The 19,956-nt window shown below is 55.2% G+C and overlaps 1 protein-coding gene across 8 annotated transcripts in view; it reads right to left on the reverse strand.

Moving 5' to 3' along the window:
* Positions 1-19,956, reverse strand: part of TMEM51 (transmembrane protein 51) — a 52,003-nt gene that overhangs the window by 2,555 nt on the left and 29,492 nt on the right. For 4 of the 8 annotated variants that reach the window (XM_059691190.1, XM_059691184.1, XM_059691187.1 and 1 more), the window contains exons 2-4: positions 5,819-5,892; positions 4,087-4,297; positions 938-1,463 (exon numbers count right to left, since the gene is read on the reverse strand). In XM_059691190.1, the coding sequence (XP_059547173.1) occupies positions 938-1,278 (341 nt within the window). In that variant the 5' untranslated portion in view covers positions 1,279-1,463; positions 4,087-4,297; positions 5,819-5,892. The remainder of the gene's footprint in view (positions 1-937; positions 1,464-4,086; positions 4,298-5,818; positions 5,893-19,956) is intronic. The other 4 variants (XM_059691189.1, XM_059691183.1, XM_059691186.1 and 1 more) reach the window with 1 other exon arrangement.

Below are 19,956 nucleotides of genomic sequence, written 5' to 3' on the forward strand. Positions count from 1 at the left end.
CAAAGGTCGCTGGAGGACAGGCCACAATTGAGCCGATGGATGGATATTTAGGGTGCGTCTCTGAGAAACACAGAGGCACAAACTCCTTTGTGCTTGTGTGGCTGTCTCCCAAGGATCAGCTCTCCGAACAGAACCGACAGGCACCCACATCGTTAACACCGCCTCTTACTGTGGAACTCCCCTCCTGCAAGGTCACGTGGCCACCGGCAGCCCGCCAGCGCCCGGGCCGTCTGTCACGGCCAGCACGAGAGGCAAAGAATAACGACACCTTCTCTGTGTTTGCATTTCATGGCTAATGAGGTTGGACATCATCAATAGTCCGGACGTCTCTGAAATGCTTGCCTGTCTCCTTCTGTCCATTTTCCTACCGGCGTGTACGTCTTTATTCATGTGCAAGGGCTCTTGATAATGGGGGCATTAACGTTTATCATGTATCCCCAACACATCCCTCATCCTTTAATTCTGTTTGGGGCATTTGTGGTCACATAGAACACTGCTTCCCAACCACTTCCACTCAGAGCAGATACCCACAGCACGCCGGGAGGGATGGACAGGCAGCCCAGCGCGAGGCTCGGGCCACCCCAGTCCCCACGCTGCTTCCCTGGGGGCGTCAAAATCTAGGGGCACCTGTCATCCGCTCACACCACTGTCCTTGGGAGACTCTGGGATGGACGTATAAAGTGATGTGTTCAATGAGAAGCTGTGTATCGGAGCCGGAGTGGGGGAGTGGGAAGGTAAAGACTACGCTATTCTCCTCTGAATTATGAAAACTCTAGTGAAGGAAATAAAGCCACACCCCTCTGACTGCTAGCATTCTGCTGCACACCTCTGCAGACCTTCCCTAACCCCACAGCTACGGTATTAGGGTGTGTGCATGCATGGCCCTGGCCGGTCTGGGGCTTGGGGGGGAGCAGGGGGGTGGTCGGCCCGTCCTCACCTGTCCTCCTCCGGGGCGTGCGGCTCGGGCCCCGGCAGGTGCTGGATGTGCGCCATCTCCTCGCCCTGCCGCTGCTTCCGCTTGTCCCGGATGCTCAGGCAGATGGAGAGCAGCAGGAGCATCACCCCGGCCCCCACCAGCACGTAGGCCACGGAGAACGTCTTGCTCTTGAGAATGCCGCTGCCTATCTCCGTCTTGTTGCCCTGGGCTGTGGGCTTCTCGCCGGAGCTGAACCCGGGCACCAGGTTCCACATGGCCATGATGACCCCCAGGACCAGCATCCCCAGGCCGATGGCGGTCAGCGCGTAGTGCGAGCCGTTGGCCTTGGACTGGGCCATCATGCCAGCGGGGGCAGGGCAGGGCCCGGGTCCAAGGAAGAAAATAAATTTAAAAAGCAGCCGCCGCCGCCGCCGCCACCACCACAAAAACCCCCAAACGCACTGAACAGGATCCCTAGCGCCGCACTAGGAAAACAGCAGAACTCGGGCACACGCGAGGCGTCGGTGGGGACAGCTGCGGCCAGAGCCTGGAGGGAAAGCAGAGGAGAGGAAAATCAGCTGCGATCCACCAGGCCTTTGAGAGCGCGGCTGTGCTCTGGAGGGAGTTGGGGAGCAGCACTGAGACGGAGCCAGGCTCTGGCTGGGCTGCCTTTGATGCATTCCAGATGTCTTACACCAGGGAGGCTGCCCCGCCTACGCCCACCCGAAAAGGAACAGCCAGGCCGCTGCCTGCAGGAGGCCAGAGAGGTCAGGCCTCCGGGTCGGTCCAACATCTTGTGGAATTAAATGAAGTGCAGTGAAGACTCACGGGAGTACGCGAGGCGTGTGAATGATGGCATGCACAAGCCGTGATCAACGACTATAGCAGAATCGCCTGGGCGACGGGCATCGGTCAATGGGACCCAGGGCAGCCAGCCCACTGGGGTCTTCCCCAGCCTCAGTGGCTTCCCATTTCCTGCCGCTGAAACTCCAGGCTCTTCAGAATGAGGGTCATGGCCTTAGCCAGTTTGGCTCAGTGGATAGAGCATTGGCCTGTGGACTACAGGGTCCTGGGTTTGATTCTGGCCAAGGGCACCTACCTCTGTTGAAAGCTGGATCGCTGGCCCTGGTTGGGGCACATGGGGGAGGCAACCAATCGATGTGTCTTTCTTGCATCAATGTTTCTCTCTCTACCTCTATCTCTTCACCTCCTTTCTACTCTCTCTCTAAAAAAAAAAAAAAAAAAAAATCAATAGAAAAATATCCATGGGTGAGGATTAACCAAACAAGAACAAAAGAATGAGGGTCACGGCTGACCTGGCCTGGTCCTGCCTCTCCCACTCATCGCTCACCTCGCCCTTCTTTGCACACCCACTTGCAGCATTTCTGCAGTTCGGTGACTACCCCAGCTCGGCTGCCCCTTCGGTGCGCTCCTCCGAGCCCCCAGCAACGAGTGTGGCAAGTCTCTCTCCTCCTGTGACCCTATCTTCCTCATCTCTGTGCCTGAACACAGCAGGGACTCAGAAACTGTCTGCGGAATCATAGGAATGAAGTGAACAGAGGCCGCATGAAGACACACGTCCCTTCAGCCACATGGAGTTTTCCTTTGCTTAAAGGCACAGAAGCGTGCACCGTCCGCACCTTAGCTGCTGTGCCCCTCTTCCCTTGAAGCAGCTCAGAGACCTCGTGCTAAAGGGAGCAGCCAGCCGTCCTGGGGTTCCATCACCACTTCCTGGCCGGGCGAGTGAGCCACGTGAGCAAGTCACCTGAAGGTTTAGCCTGGAACACGTCCAGGGGCCAAGGAGGACGAGCAAGCAAAGCTCGTGCGTGCGTGTGTGTGTGTGTCTGTGTGTGTGTGTGTGTGTGTGTGTGTGTGTGTGTGTGTGACAGATATTTATCCATTATCTGTTCTCTCACAGTGTCAGGCTGACAAGCATGGAGGTGCAAGACTCCAAACATCATGAAAGCAGAGTTAAGATTCCCACCCTCCTCAGCTCAAAGGAGACACAGATGATGTGAGTAGCATCGGACCAGTGACCCGGCCAAAAATCCAGGAAGAAGTGGTGCTCCCTGATGACCACTCCTCAATACGTTCATCCCGCGAGGCAGCAGCCCCTGCAGGCAGCCAAAGCTTACGGATGTTTAGATGGGCAAGGCCCTCTTTTCAACCCTGCATTCTTTCCGATCTTCCCCAGAGGACGCTAACCAGGCTGCTTGAAATCCGACGCTTCAGAGATATTTTCTCACTAAACAACGGCCTTCCTCTGAAACTGGCCATTCTGTTAGAAAATACTCTAGAAATATTTGGGATAACATCCTTCATCAGCTTGAAGTCTGTTCCTCACCCCCCTCCCCCATAACCCCCCCCCCCCCCACACACACACATTTCTTGTGCATCTGCTAAGCAATGTTCCGGGCACTAGAGTAACACGGGTGAGCAAGGTAAGGGTGGGTGGGGCTTCCGGGCCAGCAGCCAGCAGCCCACAAGGAATAGCCATAAGTGGAGGGCGTATGGAAAGTCTCTGCAAGACGGACACATCCCACTGGCACAAGAGGGCCTGCACCCTGAACATGCTACATTGGGTGTGCACATGTATGCACATGTGTGTACATATGTGCATATGCACGCATGTGTATGGTGTGTGATCCTCTATGTGTGTGTGTGTGTGCATGTGCACAGTGTGCATGTGTGTGACAGGCAGAGCACAGGGGTCCTGCTGCAGACAGACCAGCTGGGAACAGTCTACCGTAAGCACAAGGCACTGGTTTCTCACAATATCACTCACAGCCAGCGAGGGGAAGGAGGAGGGGGTTGGCAGCCCTAGAGACGCCTGGTTCTGCCGAACGGATCTGAGACCAGGCAGAGGCGGAGGGCGCAGTGGTGGAGAGGGGCAGCTCGAGGCTTCTGCTAGAAGCAGGAGGTGGAAAAGCCACAGACCGAGCACCTGTTAAGGTCCCGGCAGGTCGGCCTTGTGCCTGGGAGGCTGATGGTGTGTTTATTAAGCCAGCGATCGGGGCCACTTTGGCCACCACCCCCTCGTTAATTCTCCATTCAAGCACTGCCTTATTCGGTCAGTGAGTAAACTGGCCCGAGATGAGAGTCCAGGGCAGAGATAACACGTTCTAGGCCTCAGACTGTCAAAGATTGAAAACAGACGATACTGATATTACCCAGGGTGGGTGAGGGTGTTGGGATGGGCGATTTCATACAATTTTTCTGGATGGTAAATTTTGGCATTTACGGATCAAAAGTTTCCACAGCGTTTAGAGCCTTTGGTTCTGCAATTCCCACTCCTAAGAATTATGTATAAGGAAAGGATATCCATCATAGCTTTACGGTGGTGAGAAGCTAGAAGCGACTTAAGTAGCCAATAACCTGGATCTGGTGAAATAAAACATGCGCTTATTAAATTACGGTCTCCAGGCAACTAATGATGCATTTCAAAGTCCAAGAGCAAGGTTAAAAGAATGGTGAGCTCAGTGTGATGCTAATTTAAAAAGCCTATGTACACAGATCCGTATATTTGAATATATAAGAAAAAAGACTGGATGATCCTACTCATGTTAAAATAAAAAAGAGACAGTACATTTTCATATCTACAAATGCATATAAAAATCCCAGATGAGGGGCATATTCCAAATTTATAACAATGATTGCTTCTGGGGAAGGAGGAGCCTTGGGAAGTGTCCCTTTTACTCTCTATTTCTGTATTTTGATTTTTTTTTTTTTTTACAATCAGAATGCGTTGTTGCAAGGCAACATAGCTTGGTGGTTAAGTGTGAACTTTGGAGCCAGGATGCCTGTGCTCTCAGATCCTCGCTCTGTACCTTCCTAGCTGTGTGACCGTGGACAATTTACTTAACCTCTCTGTGCCTCCATTTCCACAACTTTGAAAAGGGGATAAGCTCTCCAGCCCTCATATCATAGGGGAGTTATGGTAAGTAAAAGCACCCAGGACAGGGTGTGGCCAGCATGTAGTAAGTTCTTATAGAAAGCTTTGTTATTATAAATATTATTTAAAGTCTGCATTCTGAATGGGGTGAGATCACCCACAAGGGGAAAAACTTGGTTTTGGGGGACGGTGTAATAAACTTAGACACTAGAGTGGTCTTGGCCCTCCGCAGTCCATAAACAGACAGTACCTCAGTGGTCTTAAAATTTCATGGGGGGCGGGGGAGGGGAGCATTACAAAAAGAGAGTTTATAACGAGTCCTTAGGGGACAATGGGAAAGAGGTTGAGAAACGCTACTTAATGTATCACAGCACATTGCAAAACCCTGGATCACACACACCATGATGTTTATAGTTATTTTCTCTGTGTGATGGGATTAGATTGATTTTTCCTTTCTTTTTCTCACGGGGAAAATGAGACTTAAAAAAACAACAAACAGAAATGTACACGTGTTGCTTTTTGAAAAGGAAAAGGAAATAAAGGATGTTGTTTTGGGGGCTCACGGCAGGGTTGTGTGTCCAGCGGTAGCTTCAGGTTGCTGGTCGATTGCACCGCTCCCTGAAGCCAGGATCCCGATGGCCTGGGGGAGGCGGGGGAGGGGAGGGCAGGATGTGAACGCTCCCTGAGGTGCAGCTTGGCTATTTATCTTATTTCTGGCTCGCTGACCGTGTTATATTTAGTGTGGTGTTCTTTCCCTTTGAAAAATATGGAAAGAAGCTAATTTTGTGCATAGAGGATTTGGACCACATAGCGTCTGACATGTTCCTAAAACAGAACGGCCTGGGCGCTGTGTCAGGACCCGAGGGGTCCCAGCTCCACCGAGTTCACCTCCGGACCCTGGAGTTGGACCCTCCATGGCTCATGTTCAAGGCCGTCCTAAGGGCTTAAGTGAGGGACCCTGTGCCTGGGTTTTCAAGAAAAATCGTTAACCAGTTAAGAGAGGCACTCACCTGTGGTTACCTGGGGGGCTCCAGAAAGGCCTGAAAACAACTCCTCATGCTCAAGCCTCGAGGCAAGGACCCGCCTGTAAGAAACCAGAGGAGCGTGGTAAGTCAGCTGTGAGCATCCCAGTGTGAGGCGCTCATAGGGCAGATGTGAGTTTTCTTTGTTTTTCGGGAGTTAGAGCATGGGTTTGGGTAGGGGTACGTGCCAGGAAGGTTGCACCCAAAGAAGCCAAGATTCTGTACCAAAGAAGTGGGGTTGCAGAAGGATAACCACATGGTGGCTACATTTACCAAACCTCCCATGGTTTTATCCATCATATACGTGCTCCAGAGGTTAAAAGAAGAGGGAACACTCCCCCAGGTCATACGATGGCAGCACGTATAACCTTGATACCAAAACTAAAACCAGACGAGACAAGAAAGGGAAATGGCAGGCCGACTGGCCCCCATGCCTAGAAACCAAGGTCCTGAACGAAATCTCAGCGAACAGAATCCAGCACTGTTTTTTAAAACAAGGTATTACGTCACAATGAAATTGGGTTTGTCCCCAAAACGTAGGGGTGGTTCCACGTTAGAAAATCAAGTGAGGTCCTGTCCCAGGAGAAAGGATGAGCCGTGACAGTGTTGCCCAGTGGAGTACTAGGCAGCAGTGAAAACGACAAACCGCAGTTACAGGCACCAACACGGACCATTCTCACACACGTGACGCTGAACAGAAAAGCAAACTGCAGAAGCATACACGCAGCAAGATTCCGTTTCCATGAAGTTCAGAACCAGGCAAACCACATATTGGTCGACTTTTGTAACATTGGGAAGGAATGCAAAGATGATAAACTAAAATTCAGGATAGCAGCTCCCTCCTTGGGGGAGTGAGACATGGTGGTGGGGAGGGGAATAGTGGAGGGTACATACATGGGTTTTGACTTATGATTCCTTAAACTTTGCATCTCTCTTCTGTGATGGGAGTTTCCAAAAGCCCATCCATGTCTTTCCACTCTTAGCATAAAATCCAAGCTCCTTTGCTATGGTCTTCAAATCCCACCCCGTTGGATTGGGCTCCTGCCTCTCTCACACCTCATCTCCTGGCTCGCCAACCCTCAGCGGCCTCTGTTCTGTGTCTCAGCCACACCAAGCAGGTCCTGCCCCAGGGCCTTTGCACTGGCTGTTCCATCTGTCTCTTCTGTTTGGCTTCTTTGCTACTTTCTCTCTCAGCTCAAATGCTGCCACCTCAGCAAGGACTGCCCTGACCACTCTACATCAATGCCCGCTCGCTCACCCCAGGCTTCGGTCCTTGATGACACCCCTTCCCGGGGTGGACAGCATCCCCTCACAACCTACATAGTCTTGCTCTGTGGCTCCTCATCTCCCCTACTGGAGCGTGAACTCCCTGAAAGGACGCTCCTGTCGGTCTTCATCTCTGTGTGCCCAGTATCCCGCACCGTGTGTTGGGAACGTAACAGCTACCTACTCACCGTCTGTAAACGGAACAAATAAATGGATGACTATCTGGCGAGTTAAAACGTTTAACCACGTCCCATGCGAATTGAGGGAAATTCCCAGTTCAAGGTTGGCACCGAGGGGGAGAGGAGGGGAGGGAGCTAATTTTCATGAGAACCTGGATCCCGAAACCTAATCGTATGCAAATGATTTCCCAGCAGCATGGGCAAGGTGCCCAGATGAAATGCGATTTCCATTCTGACCCCAGAAGGTGACCCTAGCACTATTCCCTGGTGGGGTTGGAGGTTTCAGCGGTTCCCGCACCTTCTCAGGTAGAAGTCAGCAGGAGTGGGAGAGCTGTGAGCCCGCCACTCCCACTGGCAGCTGTTATCTCTGCTCTCAGGCACTTGTCTGGCCAATCAGAGCCAGCAGGGATTTTTATTTTTGGGGGGTCAGGGGGGGATGAGGAGGGGCTGTGTCCCGGGGAAGGTAGTCACAGCTCTGGCCATCAGAGTGCTCCACCTGGCTGAGACCCATGTGGGCCCTCACTGCGGGCCTGCACCTGGACCGGAGTCTCTGTGAACCTGAAGTAAAGACAGTGATTTAAATAAAATCCAACAAGAGAAAGCAGCTCTGCCCCTTCTCGCTGAGTCCCAGACACTCTATAGAACATGGTTTAGAACCCGGGGATCAGGTCTAGACCTCACATGGCCACTGAGCTCTGCCCTGTGGCCCTGGAAGACACAGCCCCAGAGGCGTGGGCCCAGCCGGCTTTGGGGGAGGAGCTCTCGGCAGTCGAGGTGTCTGGCAGCGTGACCAGCCCCCGCGACAAAGAGGCTCCTTGACCATTCTCCCTGCGCCCCAACCGCTTCCTGCCAAGCTGCATAACTGGGAAAGGGATCCCCGCTCCATTCATTCAACCGGCTGCGCTGCATTCCCACCACAAAGGAAGGATTCAGCGGGGCCCTCTCAGCCAAGGTTCAGCCCACAATCACTTTTGTCACCAAGTTCCAGTCCCAGGCAGCAGGGAGGGCGGGGGGCCGGGGACAGGCTCCCAGCCGCCGCCGCTGTGCAGTCAGGGAGTTTCAGGCCACATCCCCAAGAGCCAAGGTCAAAGGGTGTCAGGTTCCTGTTCCATCAGAACAGGTTCTTGGGGATTGTGCTCACGGGAGCAGTGCAAGCCCCGTGCGAATGAATCACGAAGGGGGTGGGAGGGGCAGCCTGAGCCGGGAGCCACGGGAAAAAGGCGGCTGGTAGGTAATCCGCAAGGCCGAGGGCTGACAGCAGCAGGCCCGGTGCAGCCACGCGCCACGTAACAAGGTTTCCGTCAACCACAGACCACGTATTTGACGGTGGTCCCACGGGATTACTGAATTTCTGCTGAGAAATGAAGGCTATGGTTCAGGGGGATTTTTCCTCTAACGGGAGCAGTGTCTGGAGCTGGGCAGTAGACTCCCTTTCACTCAGCACCTCAATTCTGAGCGCACAGATTGTACCCCAGTCCCTCGGCCACTGACCTGTTTCCTCCCAGGGGAGCCCGTCCCCCAGCGCTGCATGTTCAGAGGGCGCTGCAGCCCCCAGGCCCGGCTGATAGGCTTCCGAGGACCCGGCTGTAGGTGCTCTGTTGAGGACCTAAGGTCCTGTACACGGACTCAGGCCCACGGGAGCACCTTAACCAGAATGAAGTGCCACGGCCACTCCAGTGAGAGTTTTCCCTTTCCCTGTGGGGCCAGCCTGTCCCTGGACGTTGGAAATATTGTCAGCTTGTAATGGTGTAAAGCAGAGATAGTTTTATTTCTTCTATCAGTTCAATACCAGAGAGAGCCTTTTATGCCAGAGTAGGGGCCCAGTGCACAAATTCGTGCACCTTGAAAGGAACTGTGGGCTGTGAGGCTGCGGCAGGCCCAGGGGCGGGTCTCGGCCCATCCTCCACGCCCCGGCCCAGCCCCTCCTGCCACGACCCCCAGTCCCCTGTCTGCCATCAGCCCCGCTCCTGCCGCTCCCATGAGCTGACAGTGCCAGCTCCGCTTGCAACCGCAGATGGCACGGAGCGATTGGGGTTGGCGCCAGCAGCAGCTGCTGCCCTGATTTCCCCTCAGGAGCAGGGGGAGGTGGAGAACCCTCAGGGGCGATCAGGCCGGCAGCCACCGCTCACACCCACTGATGGTGCCAAGTGATTGGAACCGGCACCAGGCACCAGCAGTGGGTGCGAGCAGTGGCTCTGGCGCTGGCAGTGGGTGTGAGTGGGGCCAGCGCTGGGTGGGACCGCGGCACGTGGGAGCAAAGAATTTTCAGTAACTACCAGAGGCTCGCCCTGATGATAGTGACTGGTGCCCCGCCTTGGTCTGGCACCCCTGCTCACCTGCTCCACCATCCCGCTGCGGCCAACGCCTGCCATGTTCTGCACATGCCCCCTGGTGGTCAGTGCATGTCATAGTGACCGGTTGTTCGGTTGTCCAGTTGTTCCACGGTTCGGTCTATTTGCATATTAGCCTTTTATTATATATTATAGGGCCAGGGGAACACAAAACAAATTTCCAAAGTCAAAACAGTGAGTCCTCGGTTCTACACTCTCTCCGTGTTAACACTCTCCCTCTTTTTCCTGAACCACCACAGAGTTCCTTGATCTGACCACTGCTCCGACAGGCAATAGCCACCCACGTGGCCATGACAGTCCCTGTGTTCCTTATCCTTCGTCCTGGTTTCTCATTCCTGCTGACCCTCAGGCCACCGTCACTCCCTCCTGACAGTCACTGTTACGTGATCGGCGTCTCCCCCAGCCAGTTCCTCCTCGATTTCCACCCAGCCCACCTCCCTGCTCATGGGGCAGCGTTGACAGCTCTGTGTTCTCTGACCCTGTCGGAAGGAAGCGGGGGGAGGACTTGTGGACAGAGTGATAAAGTCTGCAGTGTGTCCAGTAATGCTCAGGCCTTCCCACTCACTCACTGACTTCCCAGCATCTTCCAGTCCTGCAGGCTCCAGTCACGGGCAGTCCCTGCACAGGTGTACCGTTTTATCTCTTTACTGTACCTTTTCATGTTCAGTTATGCTTGGACACACAGACACCACTGCTACATGGCCTGCAGTACTCAGCCCAGGAACCTGCTGTGCAGGCTGTAGCCTTAGCGCCTAGGTGTGGAGTGGGCTGCACCACCTGGGTTTGTGTAGGTGCCTCTGTGATGTTCGCACGAGGACCATGCATTTCTCAGGACCTACCCTGTCTTTAAGCAATGTGTGATTGTAATAGAAGCACCAGCTGCAACAAGAACGAAATCGGCAGCAACTGAGACCCTGAATCAGACCACAAACTCATCCCACCCTCACAGCCACCCTTCGGAAACGAGTAGCCCCCTGCCTCGAGTCTCAGAGAGGTCAGGTGACTGGCCTTGGGTCACCCAGCTGGAAGCAGCAGAGTCAAGGTTCACAGTCACATCCAGCCGGCGTGGATGTCCACCTCCTGTCCCCGGCACCACACCAGCCCCCACAAAGCCGAGTCCCCATAGGCCGCTCTCTGGGCAGGACACACAGGCCAGAAACGAACATGGCACAGTTTATCCTCAGAGACACTAGATCACGAACACACGAGGGCGGGCAGGTGTGCACTTCTTTTTAAAGAGTTTGATCCCAACAATTCCTGGGCCCCTACCGTGTGCCGGGGGCTCTGGGGGGCACACAGGTGCGTGAGACATGCTTTTATAGTCCAGCGGGAAGACAGGTGCCCCTCACTCACAGAAGGGAAGGCGACATCCGGGTAAGAGTGTGTGGTGAACACCGACTTTGCCAGGCCCTCCGTGGAGCTCCTCCCATGTATAATCATTTAATAGCTATTAGTTCTATTTTATAGGTGAGGTTCAGAGAGGTAAAGCTACTTGTCCAAGGCCACACAGCCTGTGCAAGCAGAGATCAAGCATGTCTGATCCTGAAACCCGCGCTCTTAACCACGAAGCAGTACTGCTGAAGCGGGGCCCAGTAACAAGTCCACAGACAGAGCGACATGTTCTAGTGAGGGGGGCGGGGAGCAGGAAGGTAAGACGGGCAGCTCCGCAGGGCCTGGAGGTACGTGTAAACGTCCTTGGGTGGAGTGTGGGGTCGGAGGAGACGAGGGTATTCCAGGGGGAAGGGCTCGGGCTAAGACACTGCAGAGCTCAGAGGCAGCCTCCCCGCCCAGCCTGGGTGTGGGGTTCAGGCCCTGCAGCGCGGGCCTCCAGGCTGACCCACTGAAGCGCTGGAGAAGTTAAGGAGGACACAGTCCCTCTGAAGACCAGAAGCCGGAAACAAATTAGGGACCTTTTCTGTGGGAGTTTGACGGGCGATGTCTTTCTCTGAGCCGGTGGCCGGCAGGTGACCCTATTGAGAAGCCCGCACCGGGCACCCTGTCTCCAGCCCTGTGCCGTGTTTCTCGGGAAATGTGACATCTCTGTGCGCTCCCCGCTGGTGCTCACAGGTGCAGGGCCGCCGCCAGGGCTCCTGTCACCGTCAACTCAGAGTGACTCTGACCCCTCGATCCTCCTCCAGGCCCGGGGAGGAGCCAGCAGTGGCCTCTCCGTCTGGCAAGCTGGGCTGAGCAGCTGAGCCCAGGCGCTGACCACCACCCGGCCCAGCCTGCTGGCCCCGCATCTGCTCAGCAACAGAAATACCTGCCACTATCGTCTGGATGCCAAGTGTGAGCTGGGCTCACACTGAGTGCTTTTCACATGACTGCGTGCCAGGCTCACACGGAGTGCTTTGCCCATGTTAGCCTGTTTCAGCCTCACCTTGGTCCGTGTTATCACTGACACACGGGGCAGAGAGGTGGAGGACCTTGCCCCAGGCCTCACAGCTCTAAGGGGTGCCCTGTGCACAGAATCTCCTGTTCGGAACTTCCTCATCCCAGGGGCAACAGAACCCCAGCCTTCCGGACAAGCTTAGCTAAACCAAGGCAGGGCCAACCCCTGTAACGAAGCTTGGCCACATGATCCGGCCACTGAGGCTCCCTCTGGGCACCAGGACCTTCCAGGGACCAGAGCATCAGGCCTGAGGCTCAGGCCGGAGTTTGGGAGGCAGGAGTCGAGGCTGGAGGCTGGAGGCACCTGGTTAGCGCATTGGCTGCTTGCCAGGCTCCTGTACCCGGGCATCGTCCGGACACGGCACTGTCCTTGGGCAGCAGGCCTGGACACTGACTCGACTCATTTGGTCCCTCCTCCCCAAGAGGCATTTTGCAGCAAAAAGTAGAAGGCAGAGGGGGAGCTGAAATGTGAGCACCGATTCCACCCGCCCCCCACGGTGTGGGCGCCTTGCAGGAGGCTGCATTCCTAGCCCAGCTCTGCCCCTGAATGGCTACGGAGACAACTTCATTCCTACCTCCTCCAGCCTCCGTCGCTCATCTGTGAGAGCGGAACGGGACCGGGACCTACCACGCTGGGTTGTTACGCGTAACGAGGTCAAAGTTTTGAGATTCAGGCATTTATTCATTCACTCAACAGAATATTAACTGAGCACCTGCCACCTGCCACCTGCTCTAACGCTGGGGAGAGAAGAATGGCCCAAACAGATAGAAGGCCTGTCCCCATGGAGCTCACCGAGAACCAGCCTGGAGAATACCCTAGAGAAGGTCAGGCTGGAGGGAAAAGATGGTGCTGGGGAGGCAGGAGGCGGTGCCGGAAGCGGTGATTTTAACTATGATGGTCAGAAAACACAGCCACCAAGAAAAGATGTCTGAGCAAAGACCTGGAGAAGGCGAGGAGGGAACCATACAGAAACCTGGGAGAAGGGCATTCTAGGAGGAGGGAGCCTGCACAAAGGCCCTGAGGCAGGGACAGGAGGCTGAAAGCAGTCAGTGAATGCATTCAGGGGAATCGCCGGGTGCCTGCTCTAAATGGGCCAGCTGACGGCAGACGTGTGGAGGGCGGCGAGCACCCCTCCATTCCTAAAGCACCCATCCGTTCTCAAAGAGGCCAGGAGGGGGTGAGGGGCTGATTCGAGGCCATTCACACTGGGGGCAAAGAAGAATCTGGGGTCCAGCTCAGAGATATTTGCCACTCACCACCCTGTGTTTCTCAGAATTTGGGAAAAGGCATGCGGTGGGCTGAGTCATGGCCCCCAAAGCCATCCAGATCCTAGTCCCTGGCATCCTGACGGGTACTTTACGGGGCAAAAGGGACTTTTCAGATGCGATGAATGAAGGATCTTGAGATGGGCAGAGTAGCTGGGGTTATCCAGGTGGGTCCACTGATTGTTATTCCAAGTGTCTTCATAAGAGGGAGGAGGATGTACGACACGTGATGGAAGCAAGAGGCTGGGGAGGCGAGAGGAGGGGCCGTGAACCGAGGGGTGCGCGGGGCCCCTGGAGCCCCCAGAAGGAACTGGTCCTAACATGGAGCTGACTGTGTGTGGGCTCCCAACCCCCGGAACCGCACGAGAATAAATGTGTGTTGCTCTCAGCCACCGTGTGCGGGCTCAGCGGTTACAGGAAATGAATGCAGGCAGCGTTCCTGTTCGCACCTTCCCGGGGCGCCCGCCCCACTCAGCCTGTTGGCTTACCCGATGGCAGGTTTCGTTGGGCCCAGTTCCTTCATCCTGATCAAACCAATCACTTTTGCACCCAATGCCCAGGTGGCCAGGCTGGAGGGGGGCTGGGCGAGCTGCCCTTCTCTGCCCGGTTTACACTTTAACCCAGGGCCCTGCGCCTGAGCCAAGTTCGCACTCGCTCTTGGCCGGGATGAAACTGGGATAAAAGGCACGCGTTCCCAGGCTACATCCACAGGCACCCCACTTTCCTGACGGCTCAGAACGACAGCTCCCCGGCCCTCAGACAAAACAAGCCAGACGCTTACGTGGTCCTTGGGTGAGGGGGTTTAACAGAAGCTAGAGGGTGTGGAGATGACCGGCGGACCTCTGCGGCCGCTGGCTCCTGGGCGCAGAGCCCTCCCCGTTCCCAGGCCTCTGCCGGCCGGCCGGCCTGATCCTGGAGATTAGCACACGGTTGGAGAAAGTTTACCCTGCCCATATCTGGTCATGTTCTTTTCCAGCCACGGTGACGGTGCCGCCATAGAAGTGGCTCACAAACCTTCTGCCAGGAGCCCTGTTGGCACACAGCTGACCTTGTCCTGCCCTCTCCCCGCCCCCCCGCCCCCCTCCAATTTCTACTTGAAGCATTTTAGCCAGAGCTGCTTTCTCGAGCCCCCAGCCTCCTCCTGCTTCCAATGTTTAGGAAGCCACTTGTCACACCCAATTCTTTTTTCATTTTGGAATGGTAGCAACAACATTTACCCTTCTCCTAAGTGCTGACCAAGGGCTGGGCACTGTGCTTCCCATGCATTTACGGTCATTAATAATTTATTTTATTTCTTTATTGATTTCAGAGAGGAAGGGAGGAGAGAGAGAAATATCAATGATGAGAGAGAATCATTTATCGGCTGCCTCCTGCATGCCCCCCACTGGGGATCGAGTCCATAACCCAGGCATGTGCCCTTGGCCAGAACTGAACCTGGGACCCTTCAGTCCGCAGGCCGCAATGCTCTATCCACTGAGCCAAGCCGGCAAGGGCTCATTAATAATTTTATTTATTTGGAAAATCAGAATACTTGATATATGTGGATTAATGCTTATTACCAAGATTTATTTAATAGGATTATATTTTAAATTTATTATTTCATATCACATTTAAATTTCCCAAGAACCCTAATGAGAAAGTTTCTAGAATAACCTCCTTTTCACAGATGAGGAAACTGAAGTTCAGAGAAATTAAGATACCTGCTCAAAGTCACACAGCGAATGACAGCAAAGATTCAAGCTGGATTTGTCTGGCTCCAGAGCTAGCATGACGTCAGTCCCCCCATTCCCATGCCTCTCCATCCCCCCATGCCCGCTGAGAGCCCCCTCCCCACGCCCCGGCTGCGGGAAGCCTTTTCGAGGCTGACCTTGGTCTCCGTGGGCAGGAGGTAGAGTTCCTTATTTTCCTTCGTGTCCTTTCCCCTCCATAAATATCAGCTTCCCCCGTGTGACTCACTCAGGCCTCTGCAACCCTGATATTCATCGGGAAGTATTGTAAATAATTGACGCTGGGGTGTTTAATCATAAAACTGGAATTGAGGCTGAAACATGGCAGCCTGCAGGAGAGGGGGAGGGGAGTGACAGGCCAAGGAGGGCGGGGTTTGCTCTGGGGGGCTCGGCACCTCTTTCACTTGGGGGCGGGGGAGAACAACAAGAACTGCCCTTGGCCAAGTGCTCACGGCCTCCACAGCACAGCATGGCCGATGCTTCACTGTCTTATCCCTTGTTGCTCCCAGCAGCCTTGAGGGGGTGCTCCTGGAACCCCAGGGTCCCCCCAGGAATTAACCCCCTCTCTGCCAGGGCTGATTAGACAGACAGAACCCCCTTCACAGGGTTGAAGAGTGAATGTTTTATCCATGTTAACTGTCCAGCGCTGGGTATACAGTAAGTGCCCAAGCATGGCGCACCGAGGGAAGGAGGGCATTTGCATAACCCTAAACGCTAGCCCCAACATTAACTCTCGCCCAACATTAACTCTAAAGTCTCCTGGAACTGAAAAAGACTCCTTTTGCTTTCTTTCTTTTAAAAAAAAATATTTTTTTATTGATTTCAGAAAGGAAGGGAGAGGGGGAGAGAGAGAGAGAGAGAAACATCAATGATGAGAGGGAATCACTGATTGGCTGCCTCCTGCACGCCCCCTACTGGGGATTGAGCCCGCAACCTGGGCATGTGTCCTTGACTGGAATTGAACCCGGGACCCTTCAGTCTGCAGGCCAACGCTCTATCCACTGAGCCAAAGCAGCCAGGGCTCCTTTGACTTTCTTTGCAGACAATCCTCTATAGATAAGCCCCGGTGAAACTCCTGAGGTGCCAAGGATTTCTCAGGGGCGCCAGAGGGCACCTCTCAGCTGGCCTTCCTCTCTGCCTTCTGACCCATAAATGCCAATCGGGGCCAGTGAAGTGCTGGAAATGGCAATGACCTCCCGAGGGTGCGCCAGAGATAGGAGGTGTGCCAGAGAGAGCCAGCTGAGGTGCGATGTCACCTGCAGGGCACAGGGCACCCCGGATCTTTCCTTCTCCGCCTGTGCTGGAGGGCGAGGGAGAAGGAGGTGCCGGCTCACCAGCCTGGTATTCCAGGTCACCTGCTCGTGGTTCCCAATATCCAGTCTTCCCTTCCTGCATCGTAAGAAAACTACGGACCCTCCCCTGACAAGGGCTCTATCTGTTTCCTGTGCTGCTGTGACAAATGACCACAAACGTAGTGGCTTAAAGCAACGTCAAGTCATTCCCTTTCAGTTCTGGAGGCCAGAAGCCTAAAAGCCAGGTGTAGACAGACTGCGTTCCTTCCAGAGGGGTCGGGGAACCCATCCCCTGGCCTCTTCAACTCCCAGAGGCCCCTGCATTCCTGCCCCACCTCCCCCACTTCAAAGCGCTCCATTCCGATTCTGACCTCGGCTCCATCCTTCCTCTCTGAGGGACCCTCCTGCCTGCCTCTTACATAACGTGACTCTGCAAAGGCCTTTTACCATATTAGGTGACACAATCACGGGTTCTGGATTGGGAGGAGGATGTGTGTGTGTGTGTGTGTGTGTGTGTGTGTGTGTGTGAGAGAGAGAGAGAAGGGGGGGGGCGTATTCATTAATAATTTCATTATCCAGCCTACCATTAGGGGTCTAGGCACTGCCCTGTACAATTTCAGGGGATCACTGGCCTTTCACAGACTGTCCCCCAAGATAAAACCCCCACTCCGGAATGAACACATGGCTCTCGGAGCTCAGGGTACCTGGTATAACAGCGTACACCAGATTACAAACGGGGGATTACACATTTGACAAGCCGGCCTTTTGTTTTTAAAAGCCTGCATCCCTAAGTCGTGATAAGAAGAGCTAACACGCACTGAGTCTGGAGGATCTCATTTACTCTAGGTAGAAGCTGCTACCATCATCCCATGTTACAGAGCAGGGGTGGGGAACCTTTTTTTCTGCCATTTGGATATTTATAACATCATTCGTGGGCCATATAAAATTATCAACTTAAAAATTAGCCTGCTATATTTGAACAAACATTTAATTCACTCACCCCTAATGCCTTGGCAGGGCCAGGCCAAATGATTTCCTAGGCCCGCGGGCCAGACGGTCCCCACCCGTTACAGATGCGGACACAGGCCCAGAGAGGTTACGGAACTTGCCCAAAGTCTCATGTTAATAAGTAGCAGAGCGAGGCTGTGAACCAGACAGTTGAGTCCAGAGTCCCTCTAAGATCCTGCCTCTCATGCTTTAAAAAGAGTGGGTTTTTTAAACGTCTACACACCCTCCACCCTGCTTCCAAGAACAAAGCACTCCTTAGTCCAGTGTCAGAAGCAGAAGCGTGCTGATGGCAGGGACATGAAGGCCCCGTGGGGTTGTCCCAGACCCCTCAGTGACAAAGACGGACGGATACCAGCGTCCTAGGTAACCTGTGACAAGCCGCGGGTCCGGCTGAGCGCTGACCCTGTGCCCTCCGCCCCTCTGCTCAGCGCTGCGACTCGGCTCACGGGCTGCCCGGGGTCCTGCCTCTCGTCCAAGGACTCTGCCCCGCTCTGAGCTGCCACAGCCTAGCTGGGGGTGAGATTCAGCCCCCTTCTGGGCCCAGGTGCCAAGCTGGACCCTAACCTGAGCCAGCACCCACTCCCTGGCTGCTCCCCTGTCCCCTCCATGAGAGGAGGGAACGGGCCCAGGACGGTGGCCTCAGGCTCTCACAGGCTTGTCTAGATTCAAACCCAGGAGCCCACGGCAGGGGTCACGGTCTCCGTGCACCTGTGGGTGCTCCGGTCACCTCGCTATCCCTCGGCCGGGGGCTACGCTGCACCATCACCGCCCCACGGGGGGCCTGACCGCCACAGGAGTTCACCTACTCTCTGTGAGGTCAGACCTCTGGCCCAGCCTGCAGGGTGCTGGGATCGGAATCGGCTGAGGAAGCGAACCTCTGCACTTCAGGGCACAGCCTGGGATGACTGCAGCCAAGGCAGCCGAGGGTGGGGGTCAGCAGGGCCAAGTCTGCTCCCTGAGGCAGGAGAGACTTTCAGCCTCAACAGTGACAGCGGCCGTGCAGAGAATAACAACAGCAAATAACAATAATAATGACGAGGGCGGGGGGGGGGGGGGGGGGGGGAGGAAGCGGCTTTTTCCTGGGTGCCTCCACAAGGGGGCACAGATGAATGGTGCTGCTGGTGAGGGTGGGCCCTGGGGGATATGTGTGGAGGCGGCAGGAGCAAGGCTGCTGAACTCTGATCTGCTGTCTCCCTCCAGTCGTTCATTCCACAAACAAGCCACTCCAGGCAGTTGTCCAGATGCTGTGGGGCATGGCAGCAGGCATGCCCTCCCTTTACGAAACTCCAGCATCAAATAGGAAAACCCCCAACCAGGTAACCTGGGGGACGCTTATTATTGTCACAGAAGACATCTCCGCAGGGACCTCTGACTAGGGCACTGTGGGCCCCCCACCGCGCAAAGCTGTCCAGAGCTTGTCGTGCTAGTCACTCCCCAGGAGGATCATGGGAGCCCCAGGGGACGGCCACACTGGGCTGAGGGGCCAGGCTGCCCAGGGCTACCTGGGTGGGTGGTGGTGGTGGGGGGGTGTGCTGTGTGGCTGTCCTGTCCAACTCCAGGTCCCCTTCTCCTGGCTCTAAGCCTGGGCGTGGCCAGGCCTGGCCAATCAGATCTTCCATAGGGCAGGCCCCGCCCAATCAGAACCAGTAAAACTCAGTGCTTCGTGTTGGAGGAAATGCTGGTGGGGTACCCCTCCCTCCCCTGCAGCTGCCGTGGCCATCTGGTCCCCACTAGGGGAGGAGCTGCCGAGCAGGGGGAGGGGGCGGCAGAAATGAGAGCTGAGGTGAAGAGTGAGCAGGACCCCAGCGACACCACTCGAACCCATGAATCCAGCTGGACCTACTCAAGTTTCCATGGTATGAACCAATCGTACCCCCTTCTGCCCCATAAAAATTTAAAATGACTAAAAACCAAAACAAAACAAAACTGCCAGGTGCCCCAGCCCCCCCTTTCCGAGGCAAGCGAGGTGCCGCTGGTTGCAAGCACCTGCGAGGTGGGCGGTCCGGACGGAGTGGGGCGCGTCCAGGCCCGATTCCAGGGTTCCTGATCTCCTTCCTCGGCCGGGATGTTTTGAGGATGACTATCTGGGTCACTCACCAAGACAAGACTGGCCGTGGCAGTGACTGAGGAAGTGACAGTCACAGGGCTGAACGTTGGCTAATCTCCCCCCAGCCACCACCCGAGAACACACCACTGAAGAGACAGTGTCGCAAACCGCCGGCTGGGGAACGGCTCTGGGGTGAGCAGGGCGTACGGGGTGGAGGAGCCAGGCCCGCCCTTGAAAACGTTACTGCCGTGGTTGAAAGCACATCTAGCAAGCGGACACGCACGCAGGAAAAGGGAAGCAGGGCATGTGGGGCCAGGCAGGCACGCACGAGGGGACGCCACCTCTCTGCCCTGTGGGCCAGGCACTGTGCTGGGCCCAGAGCTAGCTGTCCGCAGCACTCTGCCCGCAAGCCTGCAAGAAGGGCAAACAGAAGAAAAGACTATGAGGGAGAGAGGGCAGCAAGGAACAAAGTGGCATCAACAATCCCAAGGAGAGAAAAGAAAGTAAAACTGGAGAGAGAATGAGAACAGGGGGCCGGAAGGAGCAGGGGAATGAAGACGGGGTCCCTGACAGGCGAGGGAATGGCCAGGAGACTGGTCGGG

The sequence above is a fragment of the Myotis daubentonii genome, chromosome 3, assembly GCF_963259705.1.
Source record: "Myotis daubentonii chromosome 3, mMyoDau2.1, whole genome shotgun sequence".
Lineage (NCBI taxonomy): Eukaryota > Metazoa > Chordata > Mammalia > Chiroptera > Vespertilionidae > Myotis > Myotis daubentonii.